Raw genomic sequence first — 17362 nt, forward strand, 5'->3', positions numbered from 1 at the left:
TGCTGAAGCCAGAACTTTACCCAGATCTTCTGCCTCTAAGAAGTGAGAAGTCACCTAGTCACTTTTTGTTGTTTGTCCTTTGTTTCTTGAAGAGGACCAGGACCATCAGGGAGGTGATGCCATGACTTGCAAATGAATTAGATTTAAGGAGGGAGAGCTGTGCAAAGTCAGCAGCCTCACTCTCTCCTCTGGAGCCATCTGGGCCTGGCGGCAAGTTCCAGAGCGGGATCACTGGAGATGGCCCAGGATGCGGTGGGGGACCTTGGACTTTTTAAGCTAAGGTCTTTAATAGGTCTCAGTTTGACTGAGGCGATGCCCTTCCAGTAATTAAAGCTAGGTAAGAAGTGGGGCAGAAAGTGGTCTCTTTTACTTAGTAAAAAAAAAAAAAAAAAAAAAATCAATCTGGGAGGGGAAGACCCTGAGGGTTTCTGGCCAAAACAGAAACAGTTGCAATTTCCATTCACTCGGAGCCATCAGGGCCCAAATAGTGACTAAGTCTTGGGCTGGGACCCATTGTTGGGCAATCAATGAGAACCAGTGATTTGGGTTTGAGACATGGTCCTTAAGAAAGAAATCTAGCCTGTAAACCCCAAGATATCTTGAGTATTCAGTGATCAAAATTTACATTCCTTTGGGCAGAGCAGGTAGAATTCAGGTCCTGGAGTGAGGAAGACCTGAGTTCCAATCTGGCCTTCAAAACCTCACTAGCTGTAGGACCACGGCAAGTCACTGATGTCTGCCTCAGTGTCTTCGACTTGCAAATGGGGATTAAAATAGCATCCACCTCCCAGTGGGCAAGTTACTTAACTTCTGTCTGCCTCAGTTTCCTCAACTGTACAATGAGGTAATGATAACACCTCTCAGGGCTGCCGTGAGGATCCAAGGAGATAAAATATTTGTAAAACACCTAAGCACAGTGCCAGGAACACAGTAGGTGTTTAATAAGTGCCTGTTCCCCATTTACTCCTCAGATTATCGCTCTTTTTCACAGCACCACACTGCTAGCACTAGATAAATTCTAAACTATAAACCAAAAACATCTCCCATAGGACACTGGGAAGAAACCACGGCCCTGGCTACAGTAATATTAATTCATTGATTTCCAAATTGCTGTTTTAAATATATTTTTTGTCAAAGTAAATGCAGTGACTATTCCCCATGCTGAAGCGCCCTGAATGTAGCATAGGCTCACAAATATTTGTAGAATGAATGAATAGAAACTGAACAAGACAACAAAGTTGTGTTTTCTGGACTGTGTCAAACCAAAGACACACGGGAAGGAATCCCTTTTCCTGGGGGTTTGTTCTGATGATGCCAAACTACAAAGTCAGGGCTAGAGGTACACAGTTTGATGCTCTTTTTTACTTAATTTTTTACTTTTTTACTTAAATTTACTTTTCTCTAATATATTCTAATCAATTACTTAATAAATTAGGATAGAATATCAGACCAAGAGGCAGTGAGGTACAGAGGAGACTGGCCCTGGATTCCGAAGGCCTGGGTTCAAACCTCATTTCTGACAGTACTTATGTGATCTTGGGCAAGTCATTGAGCTCACTGTGCCTCAGTTCCCCCATCTGTAAAATGAGAGGATTAGATAAGAAGGCCTCTTAGGTCCCTTCCCCGCTTTAGGCCTATGACCCAATGATTCCCAGTCACCCAGGAAGAAAAGGTAAATCACAAGCAGAGTAAACTAATATGCCACCAAGGAATAAAAATGTTCCAACAGAGGCGGGAATGTCCTGATTGTTCCACTTATATTCACATTACTCATAACTTCACACTCCTGAGAGCACAAGTCACTAGCTCATGTCTTGCTTTAATGATATCAATTGCACCCATCTGGAAACTGATGTGATGGCTAAAGATACCTCTGACCAGCCACTGTTGGTGAGTAACCCCCTCAGGGGAATATTCTAGGGACAGACTCTTGTCCCCTTTGGCTCTTCGGCAAAGGCAAATAAGCAGAAGTTTCGTCTAAAATTAACTTTGTATTGTTCCCTCTCTAACTCTGAGGATTAATTTTCCCTATCACTTTTGGATCTGACACATTTTATAAGTGACTTGCTCTAATAAGCCTCAACCTCCCTTTTCAATATCTTCAGTTGAACCTGTAAGTTCAAAGGAATTCACCTGTTTCGGAAGAAAATCAGAAGTTATCCAGGATAAGCATCCTCTATTCCCCTTTGAATATGGAAAAATGGAGAGGAATGGGTATCCCCAGTACTCTCACCCAACTATGCATTCACCCTATATTGGACCCTGAGACATCTGCTGTCCTCTTATAACTTTATTTTTGTAATTGAAATGGCTGTTTTCACGTTTGGGTACTGATCCTTTAACTAAGGTATACCCCCACCCTATGGTGGCAGGCACCTTGTTTCCTATGGCCTATTGGTCTAAATCGGTATTCTCAAGCTATGTCTTAACCCCGAGGGTACATGATCAAACAAGAAGAGGGTAAGACTATAGCTCACACCAAAAGCAAAATACAAGGCTTGTTTCCAATACCACTACCCCTAGTGATACCCCTGAACACTACTCCCACTTTAACCCTCCTTCTGCTCTGCAAGCTTCCCAACCCTCTGCTTCTGAATTTGGTTTTAGTCCCTACTCCGAGGCAGATATAACCTAACCACTATGGGGTTCCCACAGCTACAGCTGTACAGGTACCATTGGGAAAATCTAGATACTCCCCAATCCATATCCCATTCACTGGCCCCCTAATCACCTGTCAGCTCCTCAGAGGGTGGGGCCTGTAAGTTCTATGCTCCTAGAAAGTGACCAGTAAGAAGAGCTCTATTGAGGGTAGGACAGGACGAATCTGAAGGTGTTGAGCAGGCAAGGATGGGTTGTGATCTGCACCCCTAATTTCATTACATTCTCCTTGCCATGAAACATTTTAAACATGAGTTAAATAAAATTTGAACCACAGAGTTATAGCGATTTCTTGATGTGACAGACATACTCAACAGGATAATTGTAAGGACCTTAAAAAATAAAAAGAAAGAAACCTGTGAAGAAAAATCTATAATGAAATGTAACACCCCCCCGGGAAAGATAAATGTGCTAATTGCCAATTAGAGCCCTGCCACAGACACCAAAAAAATCACAGAATCTCAGAGTTGGAAAGAACTTTAGAACCTGAGGAAGGGACTTCAGAGACCACCTGAGAACACTCTTTATAACATTTGTGACAAAGGGTCAACCACCCTCTGATTAAAGACATCACCCCGACTTGGTTAGACAGAAGTTCTGCCCCGAGGCTGTCCCTTACGCTCCTGGATAGCTCTGTATAAGAAATTTTCTATTGTGCCAAAATCTCTCTTTGCACCTTCCATCCAGTGCTCCCAGTCCTGACCTCTGTCATGGGACACATGAGCCGATCAAATCAAGTCCTCATCTACAAACAGTTGAGCATGGCTCTCAGATCCCACCTCCAAGTTTTCTCCTCTCCATGCTGAACAGCCCAGGTCCTTCAACTATTATACGGCCTGGCTTCTGGTCTGCTCACAATCATAATGCCTTCTTTCGGACATGCTCTAACTTTGTCAAATGGTGGGTATACCAATGAAACAGGATGCCAGAAGCAGACAAAAGTACTCCAGACATCTGGCCAGAGTAGAGTTCAGTGTGTGATTGCACATCTTTTATTCTGGATGGGCAATTTGCCAAAATTATTGCAGTCCACAATCATACTAGCTTTTTAGATTACCATGTTAAACTATTGCCTCATACTGAACCTTCATTCCACTAACTTTGAGACCTTTTTTTCATACAAATTGTTTCTAATAATGCTCCACTCATCCCCACCCTAGCCATTTAAATAGTTGATTTTTAAAATTCAATTGCATTTATTCCCATTAGATTTCAGCTTTTTCAACTTGGCCCATTATTCTAGTCTATCAGGAATTCTAGCTCCATGCTCTGTCATCTAATGTTAGCTATCTCTCCCAGCTTTGTGTTGTTTGTAATTTTTATAAGCATGACAACTTGCTGAAATCCAGGTATACTATATCTGTGGCATCCTTATAGTCCTCTACCCGTCTAATCACCCTTTCAGAAAAGGAAATGAGGTTAGCCTGGCCTCATGTGGCCTGTGGCTCTTAGGGATCAGCACTTCCTTTTCTAAATGTGCACAAACCACTTTTTAAATAACAAGTGCTGGCATTCTGCTAGGAATAGAAGTTAAGGTCATCTGCCTATGAGGCTGGAAAATCTCCACCTCTTCACTCTTTTTGGAAAATGAGGACGGTATTTTTGTCTCCAGTCCTCCTTCAGCGCTTCTCCTATTCCTCACAGGTTTGTTAATTTCATTGAGTTCGGTCTTTTTGATTTGTTGGTTTTTGCCAAGTATGGAGCTCAGCAATCACATCCTCCTGTCCTTTCCGTTCTCTGGGATGCATTGCCTCTAAGGGAGAAGAGACTGAGGGCAACCAGATGCTCTCTCACCATCTTCTCACTTATTTGGGGATTCTAATTCCCTCTTAATTATTTTGATCTTTCCTTTCTAATACGATATGCCCTGGACAAACAGTCCTCGCGGGATGATGATCAAACACCCGGGTCCAATGTTTCATTAATATTTGCATGGCCAGAAGAGTCATGGAACGTTCAGTCTGGAAGAAACCTCAGTGATCATCATTGAGATCACTCTATCCTCCCGCTTTTTTGCCTTTGCAAAGGTGGGCCCCCTCCCCCATGCCTGCAATGTCTTCCTTCTCACCTCTGCCCCACCAAATCTCTAGCTTTCTCTTAAGCATCATTCAAGGGCTTCTTCCTAATAAGCCACTTCCTGTGCTCTGTGCTCTTGAAATAATTATATAATACTTTGCATTATTCATAGTTATGCATATCGTATTCCCTTTTTCCAGCAGAATGTCAGTTTCTTGAGGGCAGGCACCATTTCATTTGTCTTTGTATCATCAGTTCCTTGCATATTGTATGCACTAAATAATTTTAGTTGAATTTGAAGTAAATCCGGTCCAGCCCTTCATTTCACTAAAGGGGAAAAAACATCCCTGAAAGGTGAACTTTCCAAGTCGCTTAGAAAATAAAGGCAGCTTATGGGTAAGAAGAGAGTTTTTCCTTCTACGCCCAAGACTTAGCACAATGCCTGGCACAGAATGAGCTCTTTGTTGTTGTTGATGCTCAGTCATGTCTAACAATTCATGAGCCCATTTGGAGTTTTCTTGGCAAAGATGCTGGAGTGGTTAGCCATTTCCTTTTCCAGCTCATTTTACAGACAGGGGAACTGAGGCAAACAGGGTTAAATGACTTGCCCAGGGTTACACAGCTAGCTAGTAAGAGTCAGTAAGGTTTTCCTGATTCTAGGTCCAATGCTCTATGCACTCTCACCTAGCTGTCCATAATAAGCTCTTAACAAATGCTTAGAGAAGTAATTCTCCCCATGGGCTCTGAGGGCCTTGAGTTCCAGGTAAAAATGGCAAAAAGCTTACAGAGTAAGTGGAAAAGGAAGATGTGGGCAGAAAAGAGAAAGAAGAATGCACCGATGGAACTTGGTCGCCTAAAAAGTATACTTAAAATAGATGGTGATGTTTTAATGCAAGAGGTAAAAGACAGCAACAGTGGTAGAGCCTGGAAAAATCAGAGAAAACAGACTCTGTGGGGAAAGATCAAGAGGGTGAATCGAAAATGGAAGTGGATGATTAAAAAACAAAAAGAGTCTTTTAGATGAACATGGACAGTACCCAGTGTGGATGCACCTGAGGCAAAGGGAAAAACTAAAGGCACAACAGGGAAAAGGGAAAAACAAAGTGAAGGAAGGCAGAAAAAGCAGCAAAGGCTGTGGCCTAGTAGAGTCTTAAAGGCCTGGAGGAATATCACATGGACATTTTTGTTCAGAATATGTACTTTGGAATGAAAATCATTTGTTCCCATATTTCTCCTTCTCGAGTTACTTCGGCTGAAACACGAAATACCTGTCTTTCCCTACTTCATTTGGTTCTTCACTATTAAACATCTTTTTTGTTTGATCAGTGTTAGCTGCACCAAACTTCTGTCTGACTTTGTCAGCGACTTACCTGATACAGCAGTTTTCAGCAAATGAACTGTGTAATCATGTTCTTGCACTTTTGGCAAACATATTTGATAAAGATACAACATAGATGTCATCTAATTTTAGACAGCCCCACTCTTAAAAAAAGTTGTCATATTTTTATAATTTCTTAGACATTAGTGTTGTGTCTCTAAACAGAACTTGTGCTCCTATAATTTTTTTTTTGCTCTGTAAGGAAAAATTTAAAAAATATTCTGTGTTTAGATCATGAAGTCTGAAATTTTTATATGTCATTGGCTTTTATATGTCATTAAGAAACGAATTCTTTCCCACTAAGGTCAATAACTGATTCTTGCATTCTTTTACAAAATACATTTTTATTGCTATCTTCTTTTTACATTAGTTTTATTCCCCACCATATCTTCTCCCTCACCTCCTCCCAGAGAGCCATCCTTTATAATAAAGAACAAAAGTTAAGTTTAAAAGAAAACCTAAATGCTTATTGGTTAAATGACCAATACCAGATGACCTGATTCAAATCCCAACTTAGCTAACTACCTGAATAAACCTGTGCATCTCTGGGCCTTAAGTTTTCCTCATCTATAAAATGAAGAGGTTAGACCAGATTATCTAAATCCTTTAATCCTATGATGCCAATAACTTCACCAAGTTATTTACCCCCACAAAATAAAGGGCACTTGGATAACAATGCTTAGAAAAACCTTAGGAAAATCATTATATTCTAAGTCAACAAGAAACCCTGGAATCTAGCTTTGGAAAGCATTTTCACTGTCTCATTAAAATGGTAATATTGTACAATGTATTAATTAGTTGTCTGCCATACAACAGCTGGAATAAGACTAAGACAATGATTAAAACATTATTTATGTAAATCCATTCTGACATGGATTAGACCCTTTAGTTCCCCATTCCATAATCTGTGAATAAGTATTTCAAGCCTTCCTAATACAGACATTTTATATGGTCATTAAGAGTGTGGTCACAAGAAGTCAATCATATACAGAAGGCCGTTTCCAGCATCTCCTAGCATTGTTATCAGGGACAGGTCACTAAACCTTCCTGAGACCATTTTGTTATCTGCAAAATGAGGAATGATATTTGCCCTGCCTACCTCACAAGACTATTGTGAAGAAAGTACTTTGTAAATATGTAAAGTGCTACAGAAACATGAATTTCATTATATTATCTCGTTGATCTTATCTTTCTCAATGGGGTTCAGATACACGTGGTGCAGAGACAAGATGCTGTCCTACTACTTTTAAATATTTAATCTGTGAATTAGTGGACAAAAGAACTTTTTCGGTACTTAAGTAAAGGTATTGTGATCTAAACTCATCTGTAGTAGGCTTTCTGAAAGCATCTTCAGGATGACTTCAATAACAGGCAGAATGGGGGTAGTACCTTATCCCGATCCCACATTGCTTTGATTTCTTCCACCAGATCTCTCCATTTTGAGAGCTTTTAATTCTGTGTCATTTGGAGATTACAGATATTTGGCATAGTGACATAGATGAAAAATATCACTCTCAAGTGGTTACCGATGCATATTGTGTCTGGGTGATTGTGGACAACAATTTCTTCTGCAATGATGTTCATTTGTTTAATTCTCAAGGATATTTTGAGGACTGGATTGTAGTACGGGGGTGTGTTGTTTGCTACTTTATCAAGGACAGCGTGCTTCTGATGCATGATTCTGGCCACCACCTTGTGTCTTGCTAGATATTTTGCAGTTGCAAAATTTTTGCAATCAACAGCAATATCCTGCAAAGTTCCTACCATTTCCTCACATAATCTACATTATTCATTAAGTCCAGGCTACATCAGGATAATTTTTCTGCAGTTTCTGGTAGAAATGACCTGTTCTCGAGTTGTTTAGCATAAACTCATTGGTTTCCATAAATACATTTACATGATTAAGCCACTTGTCAACATTTCTAATGATTGTTGATATCATTATTTCTTCCAGGACTATTTTCCCCCAGCCAATCCCTCTCTGCTTTTGCTTTGTCAATAATAATACCTTTCACTCATGTGAGACTTTACGTTTACAATGAATTTTACATAGATTACCTTGTTTAAGGGGTTTCTCAAGCTACAATGCTGAGCTTTGTATAAGAAATATATTTTGGACTCAATTCACCTGCAAAAAGAAGTGGGGTTCACAGCCCAGAAGCCTCAAGAATATTTGTTACTAGGTTTCTTTGACTCAAGGGTCACTGGCTCTTTTTGTTCCCAACCATGTGAGAATACCAAGTGTGCCAGAAAAGCAAGATGGCCAGACTTTTCTATCTAATAAAAGGCTTTGGATTTTCTTTTCCTCCAGTTCTTTCCACCAGATGTTCTTGTCTGACTTCACTCTGTTACAAGAGGTGAAGCCAATTTCTCGGGTCTAGCCATAATTAATTTACTTTCTTTCCTCCTGAGCAGAAAGAATAGAATAATGGCACTGTGCCATATACTGGCCATCTTACATTTCTCAACATGTCTTGGTCCCTTCTCAGTTCCTCAACTGTTAATCATTCCCGGAGGTGAGTTATCTTTCTCCTGGGACACGATTTGGCTTGAGTCACATTTGAGACAGGAGGGTTCGGAGGCATGGTGGCTTGAACTCTCTTTCTCCTTACTATCTGACTCCCCCACCTCCCTCTGTGCCACATCTGTTTTTCGTGAAGCAAGTCTTGTGGCCTAATGAATATCAGTAATCATAGTGTGGTAGTGTGAAAATTCCTGGAGAAAAGCCCACATTTCAGTTCAAAATATAGGATGATGTCATGATTTCTGCAGCAGATATTGCATTGACTAGAATGTATGGGCTCATTGGTGGCAGGAAGTCACCCTGCATAGCTATGGGACCACAACATCTGTTGATTCTGTACAGAGATTCATTCTGAGCTTAGGAAGGCAGGATATGTGCCTTTATCCTCCCAAAGGAGGGAAAGGAAAGAAATAGACTTCAGCAGCCCTTATACAGATGAGTCAAGAGAAAACTGCTATACCCCAAAGGGGCAAACATTGGCTTGAAACTTGAACTGACCAAGAATGAATCATCCACATCATAAATGGTCAGTGTAGTCCATAGCCTTCCTTCCAGCCTTGGTGAATAATGCGTATTTCAGTGAAATGAAGTTACCTCTTCACACTGAAAACAAAAAAGCCAACTTCACAAGCACCAGAAGAAGGTAAAAATAAAAGATCCATTTTGAAAAAAATGTTAAGGATTAGAGTCTCTGATGGCTCAAAGTTGCCACTATGATGCTGCAGATGGAAACAATGTGGCAGGCTAGAATCTAGAAATATTAACACAAGCACAACCAGAACAGTGGAAGTGCACTAGTCTTAGGACATGGGAAGCCCTGGCTTCTGGCACCATAGGGTGTAAATTAGGTGGGACGCTCAGGATAGCTGCAGTGTCTTTAGGAAGTCTTAAGCCAATAGCAAGTAAATGAAGGTTTCAGGTATCCCGATCTATAAAATGAGGAGGTTATACCAGATAAGCTCTGAGTTCCTAGCCAACTCTGACATCCTATTTTATTGTGATCTAAGATTTACAAGTTCTACCACTTGTGGTGGGAGCAACTTATTAAATCATCTTCCCACCTCCCCCCACCCAATACACATTAGTTTTTCCTTAAAAGGTATTGCGACCATCGTTGATTGGCTCAGGGGACTAAAGGCTCAGACTATCGACATCACTTTCTCACTGCTTAAGTGCAAAGGAACAGGAAGAACCCCAAGTGCTCTCTGATGCTTGGCTGGTAGAAAAAGATGGATAAACTAGGCAAGGAAGCTTCACTCAGCAGGCTCAATCAAGGTGTCCTCAATGAACAGCCTTTTCGGGTATCCTCCCACTGTGGCTAAGTAGATTTTGTCTTGTTGGCTGTTGAGTGATCTATGAGGATCTCCTTTTGATACATTGCTGAACCTAAACTAACAGAGTACCAGCTTCCTTATACCACTATATGATTTGCCAAAATTTAGACTCTAGGGTACAAAAATCAGCACAGGATCTTAGAGCACCCAGTTGTAGCCCGTGCTTGAGCAGAAATCCCTTCTATGAAGTGCCTAACAAGTGATCATCAAAGCTACGCTCAAAGAGTTCAAGTGGTAGGGAATCCATTGCCTTCCAAAAGACCCCATTTCACTTTTGGAGAGCTCTAATTGTTAGGAGTCGTTCCTCATAAGAGCCTGAAACTGCTTCTGTCATTTCAACTTATTGTTTCTTGTTCTGTCCTCTCAAATTAGACAAAACAAGTCTGACCCTTGAGCAAAGAGATGAACAGTCCTCTCCTGATGTGTCACTCCACTCGAGCTATATACTAAAAGCTCATTAAGTCAGGGTAACTGAATTGGCCAATGATATGAACTATAGCTTACAGGTAGCCAATATCTATTCAATTAATACATAATCCAGATGAATCAAATACGAAGTAAGCTAGGCTATTAATTTTTCTACATCACCTTGTCCATGTTCCTGCCTCGGGACTTTTGCTCACACTGCTTTCCTTCATCTGAAACACCCTCTGCTCCTCTTTACTAACATAAACCTTACTCATCCTTCAAGACCTCACTCAAGTCCCATTGCTCCCATAAAGGCCATCCCACAATGGCCTCTTCTGACGATCTAGAGCATTCGTCTTCTGTCTGACTCATGGGAGACTTACTGAATGCCGCCTTGTGACAGCTTTCATATTTTTGTACCTGCACTGTTATTTACTCTTTCATGCGTCTATCCCCAGCTAGATTATAATCTCCTTAGGAACAAGGACTGGGAATTCTCTGTAACCACTCACACCTAGCTTGGTATTATTTACATAGTGGGCATTCAACAAACGTTGGTTTAAATTTAAACTTGAAACTAGGTTAATAAAGAGTTCCCCAGAGGAGCTCCTTTTGGGACCCTGCTTTGAAGAATACAAAGAATGATCCATGGTTAGCATATTCCATTAATTTCAAGAAATATTTGTTGAATGTCAAATAAGGCATCCACAGGTATGTAATAGGAAGATGAAATCTGACTCCAAGATTACAATGTAATAAATGGTCAATCATTTGCATATAGATGGTGGGTTTTATTCTTCTTTCTACTATTCATTTGTACTCTCTATGAAAATGGGACTCAGAGAGCAAAGCCTATCACACATTCCAAGCCAAAACAGATGAAGCCACAATAAACATCACATCCAGAGAACCTAGTGCCGGCTGCCCAGGGTCACAGAGATGTGCCTTGATTTGGTAAAAAGGAAAACAGAATTTCCACTTTAGCCTCTTTTCACCCTCAGTTATGTGAGGTTCTGCTAAGAGGCCTGCTCTCAGACATACTTGGCAAAATACCTTTTTAAGTCCTTCTTCAGATTTTGGCTTTGAGAAGCTGGTAATTCTGCATCATTGGCTGGGGCGGGAGCCAAATGTAAATCCTCAGAAGATGCGGGAACTATGTTCTCACAGGTTGCTATTGCCCTGGAGGTCCTATACAAACAAGGGAAGAATTATTTTGAATGGAAGCCTTGCTCCTTAGTGGCCATATTCGTAAAACTTTACCAAATTGTACCCCTGCCCCCTCCCACAAAGGACTATTTAAAGAAACAGCACTGTTATGCTATTCCCTGGAAATCTTATTTTTGAGCAGTAGAAAATGCAACTTCAGACACAACTAGATGGTATGGTAGATAAAGCACTGGACTTGGGAGTCCGGAAGTCCTGAGTTCAAATCCTGCCTCAGTCACTTATTAGCTGTGCAAACCTAGTCAAGTCACTCAACTCTTCTGTACCTCAGTTTTCTTATTTTTAAAATGGAGCACATGAAATTGATGACTTCTAAGGATCCTTCTAGTCATAAATCTATGATCCTATGAACCAGTGTTATGCTGCTGCTACAGTGAATTTTCTCTCTTGTTATAATAAACCAAAACTTGACTTGACAGTTTTTTCACTTAAGCAGTTCAGGTATTCAAGAGTTTGTAATTTATTAGTATTATTTAAGGACAACTCGATAGTCTATACAGTGAAATAAGAACTCTAAAAACTATGAATTCAATTCAATTTAACAAACATTTATTAGGCTTCTAGAAGAGATGAGGCATTGTGCTCATTTCTGAGGATAAAATACAATTTATTCTCAAGGATCTTACAATTTAAGGGAGTGGAGAAAAAGAAATGTCAAAAAAAAAAAAAAAACAACTACAGTACAAGAGACAGGGAAATCAGAGCTTTCCAAGGAGACGTGGGCAGGCCATGGGGAGGTTGTGAGTCCCTCTTACTGAAGATTTTCACCCAAAGGCTAGATGACCATTTGTCTGGGATGCTATAAAGGGGATGTGTTCTGAATATAGGTAAAGACCAGACTGCATGGACTCTGCCAACCCTCTCAACTTAGATTCTGTGCATAAGAAGGTCCAGGAAAAGGAGCTACAAGAATTTTGGAGAGAGAAGATAATACCTCAGGGCGTCTCCTAGAAAAGGCTAGGTCATGAGACAGTAAATTAAGTACACTGATGCATTCTTAGGACAGCTCTCCCTTCCTCTGGCAGGGTTACCACGAAACACAGAGGATGGAAATAACGTCTTTGGGGATGCTTAGTAGTGATGGGAAGAGAATGTTTTAATGAAAGAGTGCCCTCTACTGGACACACATGGTAACTGCTAAGTGTTCTGGTAACAATCAGAAAGGACTTCTCCCCCACATGAAGTTTTCTGGAAAGGTTCTTGGTTTAGCAGGAGGTGGGGAGGGGGAGGCAGGCAGGAGTGAGGAATAACATGCTCCAGCAACACGGAAACATGCCTTCAAAAGGCAAAAGAGCACAAGTTCTCTTTTGCAACTCAAAAATCAGTTTTAATTTCCCCAATTCAGCAAAAACAAGAATACTATGTCTGTACAGAGACAAAACTGTGAACAGTTTGAAGCTGAGTGGGCCAGGAAGGAATTTGCTTTCTGAACCTCTCTCCAGCTGTCCAAATGAGCTGAGGGAGAGGAAAAGGAACAGGAGAAGCTGCAGGCTCTACAGTGGGTCCATGGGGCTAAAATGATATGACTCAGCAGTTGAGGTCTCTGAAATCCAGCTGCTAGGTCACCACCTGAAAAGCCCCAGCGATTGAGATTTCACAGCCTTTCCTGCAAAGAATGAATCCCTCCTCCTAGGTTTCTGCACCTGCTAGTCATTTCCAAACAGCAAATAGTTAAGGGTGGCAACATTTTTATTGAAAGAATATTTTACTTATTTATATTCTTTCAAAAATCAGCCTGTGTCAGCTTTCTAGGATTTAAAGATCCCACTGTAAGACTAGTCTATAAGGACCAGCACAGAAGAAGCACATATAGATTTTGCAGGGGTCAATCGAGTACAATCTTGTCATTTTACAGGTGAGAAACCGAGGCCCAGAAATATACCAATTACATCGTCTTTAGCAATTTCCTCATCCACAAAATGAGGTTGGACTATATGATCTTCAAGGTCCCTCCCAGCTGCTCTGAGATGCTAAGGTTAAATGTTTTTCCTTCAGGCCACAGAGGTAGTTGGTGAAAACCTATCTCCAAGGTCTCCTGGTTCCCAATCCCAAGCCCTTTGCAATATGGCACAGCACTTAGGACAAGGTCCAGCACACAGGAGATGCTTAATAAATGTCTGCTGACTTGTAGAACACCAGAAACGCATAGGAAGAACTGGAAACCATGGTTCACACCCTGAAAAAAGGACAGTGGAGGGGGGAAAGCAAGTTTCTTTAAATAAAAATCCTTTTTATGATGATAAAATGTGAAATATGTGTTTGGAATTAAGTTAAACATTAATAAATCAGACCCCGGAGGGGCTGTGTTACAAGGCATGGAAAGCTGGCTTCAGAATCAGGAAGTCCTTGGTTTAACTGCTGCCTCCACTTATTTATTCAACAAATGTTGTTGTTGTTGTGTCCTTTGTTCTGGAAGAGGACCAGTGACATCAGGAAGGTGATACCTTGGCTCGCAAGTGCATTAGATTTAAGTGAGGCAGGGCTGTGCAAAGTCACCAGCCTCATTCTCTCCTCAGGACTCATCTGAGTCCAGTGGCGAGATATAGATCCAGATGACTGGAGATGGGCCCCTACTGTAGACCTCTAAGGATTAAAGCTAGAACCCTGGTTTCTGTTGTTGCACATACTTAAAAGTAATCAAATGCCATGCTTTTAAGAGCAAGGTATCATTCTGAAGCCTCACTGATTCAGACAGGACTTATCTCCCTCGCCCCCTTGGCCCCGACTGTCATTCTCAATAAACACAGTCCAATTCCACTTGCTAAGGCTCTAAGAATTCCAATTTTGCTGTGTTTCCTTTGGTTAAAGGTGCACTCCATCAAAGTAAAAGACCTGATTCCATCTTAGAAAGCAGTGACAGGTCAAGAGAGAAAATCCACATTAATATCAAGATAGAAAGACAAGTTACAAGAAATGTGTGCCCTGCAAACACTAGGGGGAAATGCATGAGGCAGAGGAAATACTGATTAACCCATAGGCAGCTCCACTAAAGACAACCTGACAAAGTATCGATAAGGTTGTAGAGGCTCCTGAAGGCTCAGATGTTAAGGGGGGAAAGAAGTCCACACCAGCCAAGTAAAGGATGTAAATCCATTGGCCCTACCACACCAAGTAACAACCATAAACTCCTCTACCACATGGAGTTATAACAAGTTCCTTTGAATTCTTCCCTCTTGTTCTCTCCTTTGCTAGCCTTCCTGCCGTAGGAGGTGTTGTGAGTCCTGGATGAGTCACTGAAGTCTCCCAAAGGGCATCCTGGCCTCACTGCTCTCTCTATATCCTTCCATCTTGTTATCCATGGAATTCTTCCCAGCCACACCCTTCCTGCTCTGGTCTGAGTTGCATTAGCTCAATGGGTCCAAACAAATCACTCAATAGTTAAGAACAGCAAACCCCCATCCTTCTCTCCTCGCTACCTCCCACCCATCCATCTCTTCCCTTAGCACTAATATTGTCAGGTTCAATAAGATACAGAAAAGCAGAGTGACTAAACGTACCAGGGCTATAACCAAACCTCAAAAAGGCGAATTAAAATAACAAAACACAAACAAAAACAAAAAACCCCACCCCCCCAAAAAAACAGGGAGACCCCTGCCAAGAGAAAAATGGCCTAGACTGATCTTGTTTTCTAGGTGTTTAATATGTGAAATTCTTCTATCCCACCTAAACTATAAGATCCTTCAAGGTAAGGGCAATGTGGTCTTCATATGTTCTTAGCTGGTGTTTTAAACACCTATAGACTCGGCAAATGCTCCTGACCAGAATAGCTTCTAACCGGTAAGGAGGAGATGAGGATGACTTCAATGCAGTCCAACTTCTCTTCAGTGACCTGATTATGTCACTCATATACCAGCTCTGGTCAACTGGTACTGTAGGTGGCTAGCAGGAATAGATTAAGCCCCAGGTGACCCATGGTTGGGAGGTATCTACAGTATCACTTGGCAAGTCCCCTTCCAATATAGCTGGTGCCTCAGACGTTTACTAGCTATGTGACCCCAGGCATGGCACTTAACCCCTGTTTGCCTCAGTTTCTTTATCTGTAAAACAGGGATGATAATAATAGCACCTACCCCCCAGGGGTGTTGTGAGGATCAAATGAAATAATAATTATAAAGTGCTTAGCAGGGTGCCTGGCACATATTAAATGCTACCTAGCTGCCATTAAGGACTATATAAATGTTAGCTATTAGCCAGGGCTTATCTCGATTGATCCTCTAGCCATCAAACAAAGGGCCTTTCCCTTTAGAGACATGGAATCTTTTAAAAGTAAGACTTTAAGGGTCAGTGGGGCTAACGCGGGAGTTCACTATAGATTCTACCCCACCCCACCCCGTCTCTAAGGGCTGAAGAATGCTTAATGGAAAATCCTAAGAAGAAGCCTGAGGGAAAGTTCTAGAACTGGAGGTTCATCAAGAAAGAGCTGGCATGACTGGTGGAACTGAATGTTGTAAACTAAAAATTAAAAATAAATTTAAAAACAAAAGAAAGAGTGGGCATGGACAACCAGAACACAGAAATCTAATACTTAAAATGTCCAAATCAGGCAAAACTAATTAGGACCCACAAACTAGTGATGCTTATGCTTCCTGTTCATTGTATTCTCTTTAAAATGTGCATATTTCACTAGAGGAAGCCCCAGGAAAACATAAGTACTTGGATATGGTTTCAAAAGTTTGGGGAAAAGCTCCCCATCACCCTGCCCACCAGCTCCCCAGTTTGTTCACTGATTTCTGAAATTTCTTCAACGGTGGGAAATGCTTTCATTCTCTAATGAGAGAAGAAATTTTAAACGCCTGTACTCTGGAAAGAAATCAACCATTGGCTTAAATCGTCCCTAAGGCACAAATGACTAATATTGAATCCTTGCTGAAAAGCAAGTTTGGATTTTGAGAGCACTGGATAGGAAGGGAAAAGCTCAGAAATTTTGTCTAGCACAAGACAGACAAGGATAATCTATATCCTTTGTAGCCACATCGCCCTACTCACCTTTCAAAGACTAACTCAACCTGCTATGAGAATCCTTCCCCAGCCACTGTAGCTTATTGTGAATGGTCTTGCCTCTTTGGAAATCTTCCAATAACAACAGTAGTTAGCATTTACATAGCACTTTAAGGTTTGCAGAGCACTTTACAAATATCTCATTTCACTCTTACAAAAAACCCTGGGAGGCAGGTAATAGCCTCACTTTACAGATGATAAAACAGAGACCTGTGAATCTTAAGTGACTTGCCCAGGGTCATATAGCTATTAAGTGTCGAAGGCTATATTTGAACTCAGGTCTTCCTAACTACAGATCCAATGTTCTAACCACTGCCCCATCTTCAGGACACAGTATATGAACTTCTCACTTGTTAGTTATACACTGTCTTCTATTGTTAATTACCTTTGTGTGTCTTGTCTCACCTGGTAAAGCATACACTCCTAGAAAGCAAAGTCTATCTATATATCTATCTATCTGTATGTATGTATGTGTATGTATAAATATGTGTGTATATATATCTCCTGTTTCCCTATCTCTCACAGCAGAAAACATCATAACTATCACATGGCAGGCTCTCAATAAATATTTAAAGAAAAGAGACAGTAGGGACTAAAAAAAAGAAAGAAAGAAAGAAAGAAAGAAAAGAAAGAAAGAAAGAAAGAGAAAGAAAGAAGGAAAGAAAGAAAGAAAGAAAGAAAGAAAGAAGCAAGGCAAAGCCAGGTTTAGGCACATCAGAGAAATATGCTGACTTCCTAACTCTGCCTTAAGCCGGTGGCCATTTCCTAAACCTAAAAAGGGAATAGTGTCTTAGCGATCCTATCTTGCAAACTCAGAGTACA

General features: G+C 41.0%; 1 protein-coding gene across 8 annotated transcripts in view; it reads right to left on the reverse strand.

The window, feature by feature from the left end:
- Positions 1–17362, reverse strand: part of TACC2 (transforming acidic coiled-coil containing protein 2) — a 311227-nt gene that overhangs the window by 134587 nt on the left and 159278 nt on the right. For 7 of the 8 annotated variants that reach the window (XM_036734243.1, XM_036734241.1, XM_036734239.1 and 4 more), the window contains one exon: positions 11372–11506. The exons of the other annotated variant lie outside the window; for it this stretch is intronic. In XM_036734243.1, the coding sequence (XP_036590138.1) occupies positions 11372–11506 (135 nt within the window). The remainder of the gene's footprint in view (positions 1–11371; positions 11507–17362) is intronic. 8 annotated transcript variants of the gene reach the window in all.

Source organism: Trichosurus vulpecula, chromosome 8, assembly GCF_011100635.1.
Source record: "Trichosurus vulpecula isolate mTriVul1 chromosome 8, mTriVul1.pri, whole genome shotgun sequence".
Taxonomy (NCBI): Eukaryota; Metazoa; Chordata; class Mammalia; order Diprotodontia; family Phalangeridae; genus Trichosurus; species Trichosurus vulpecula.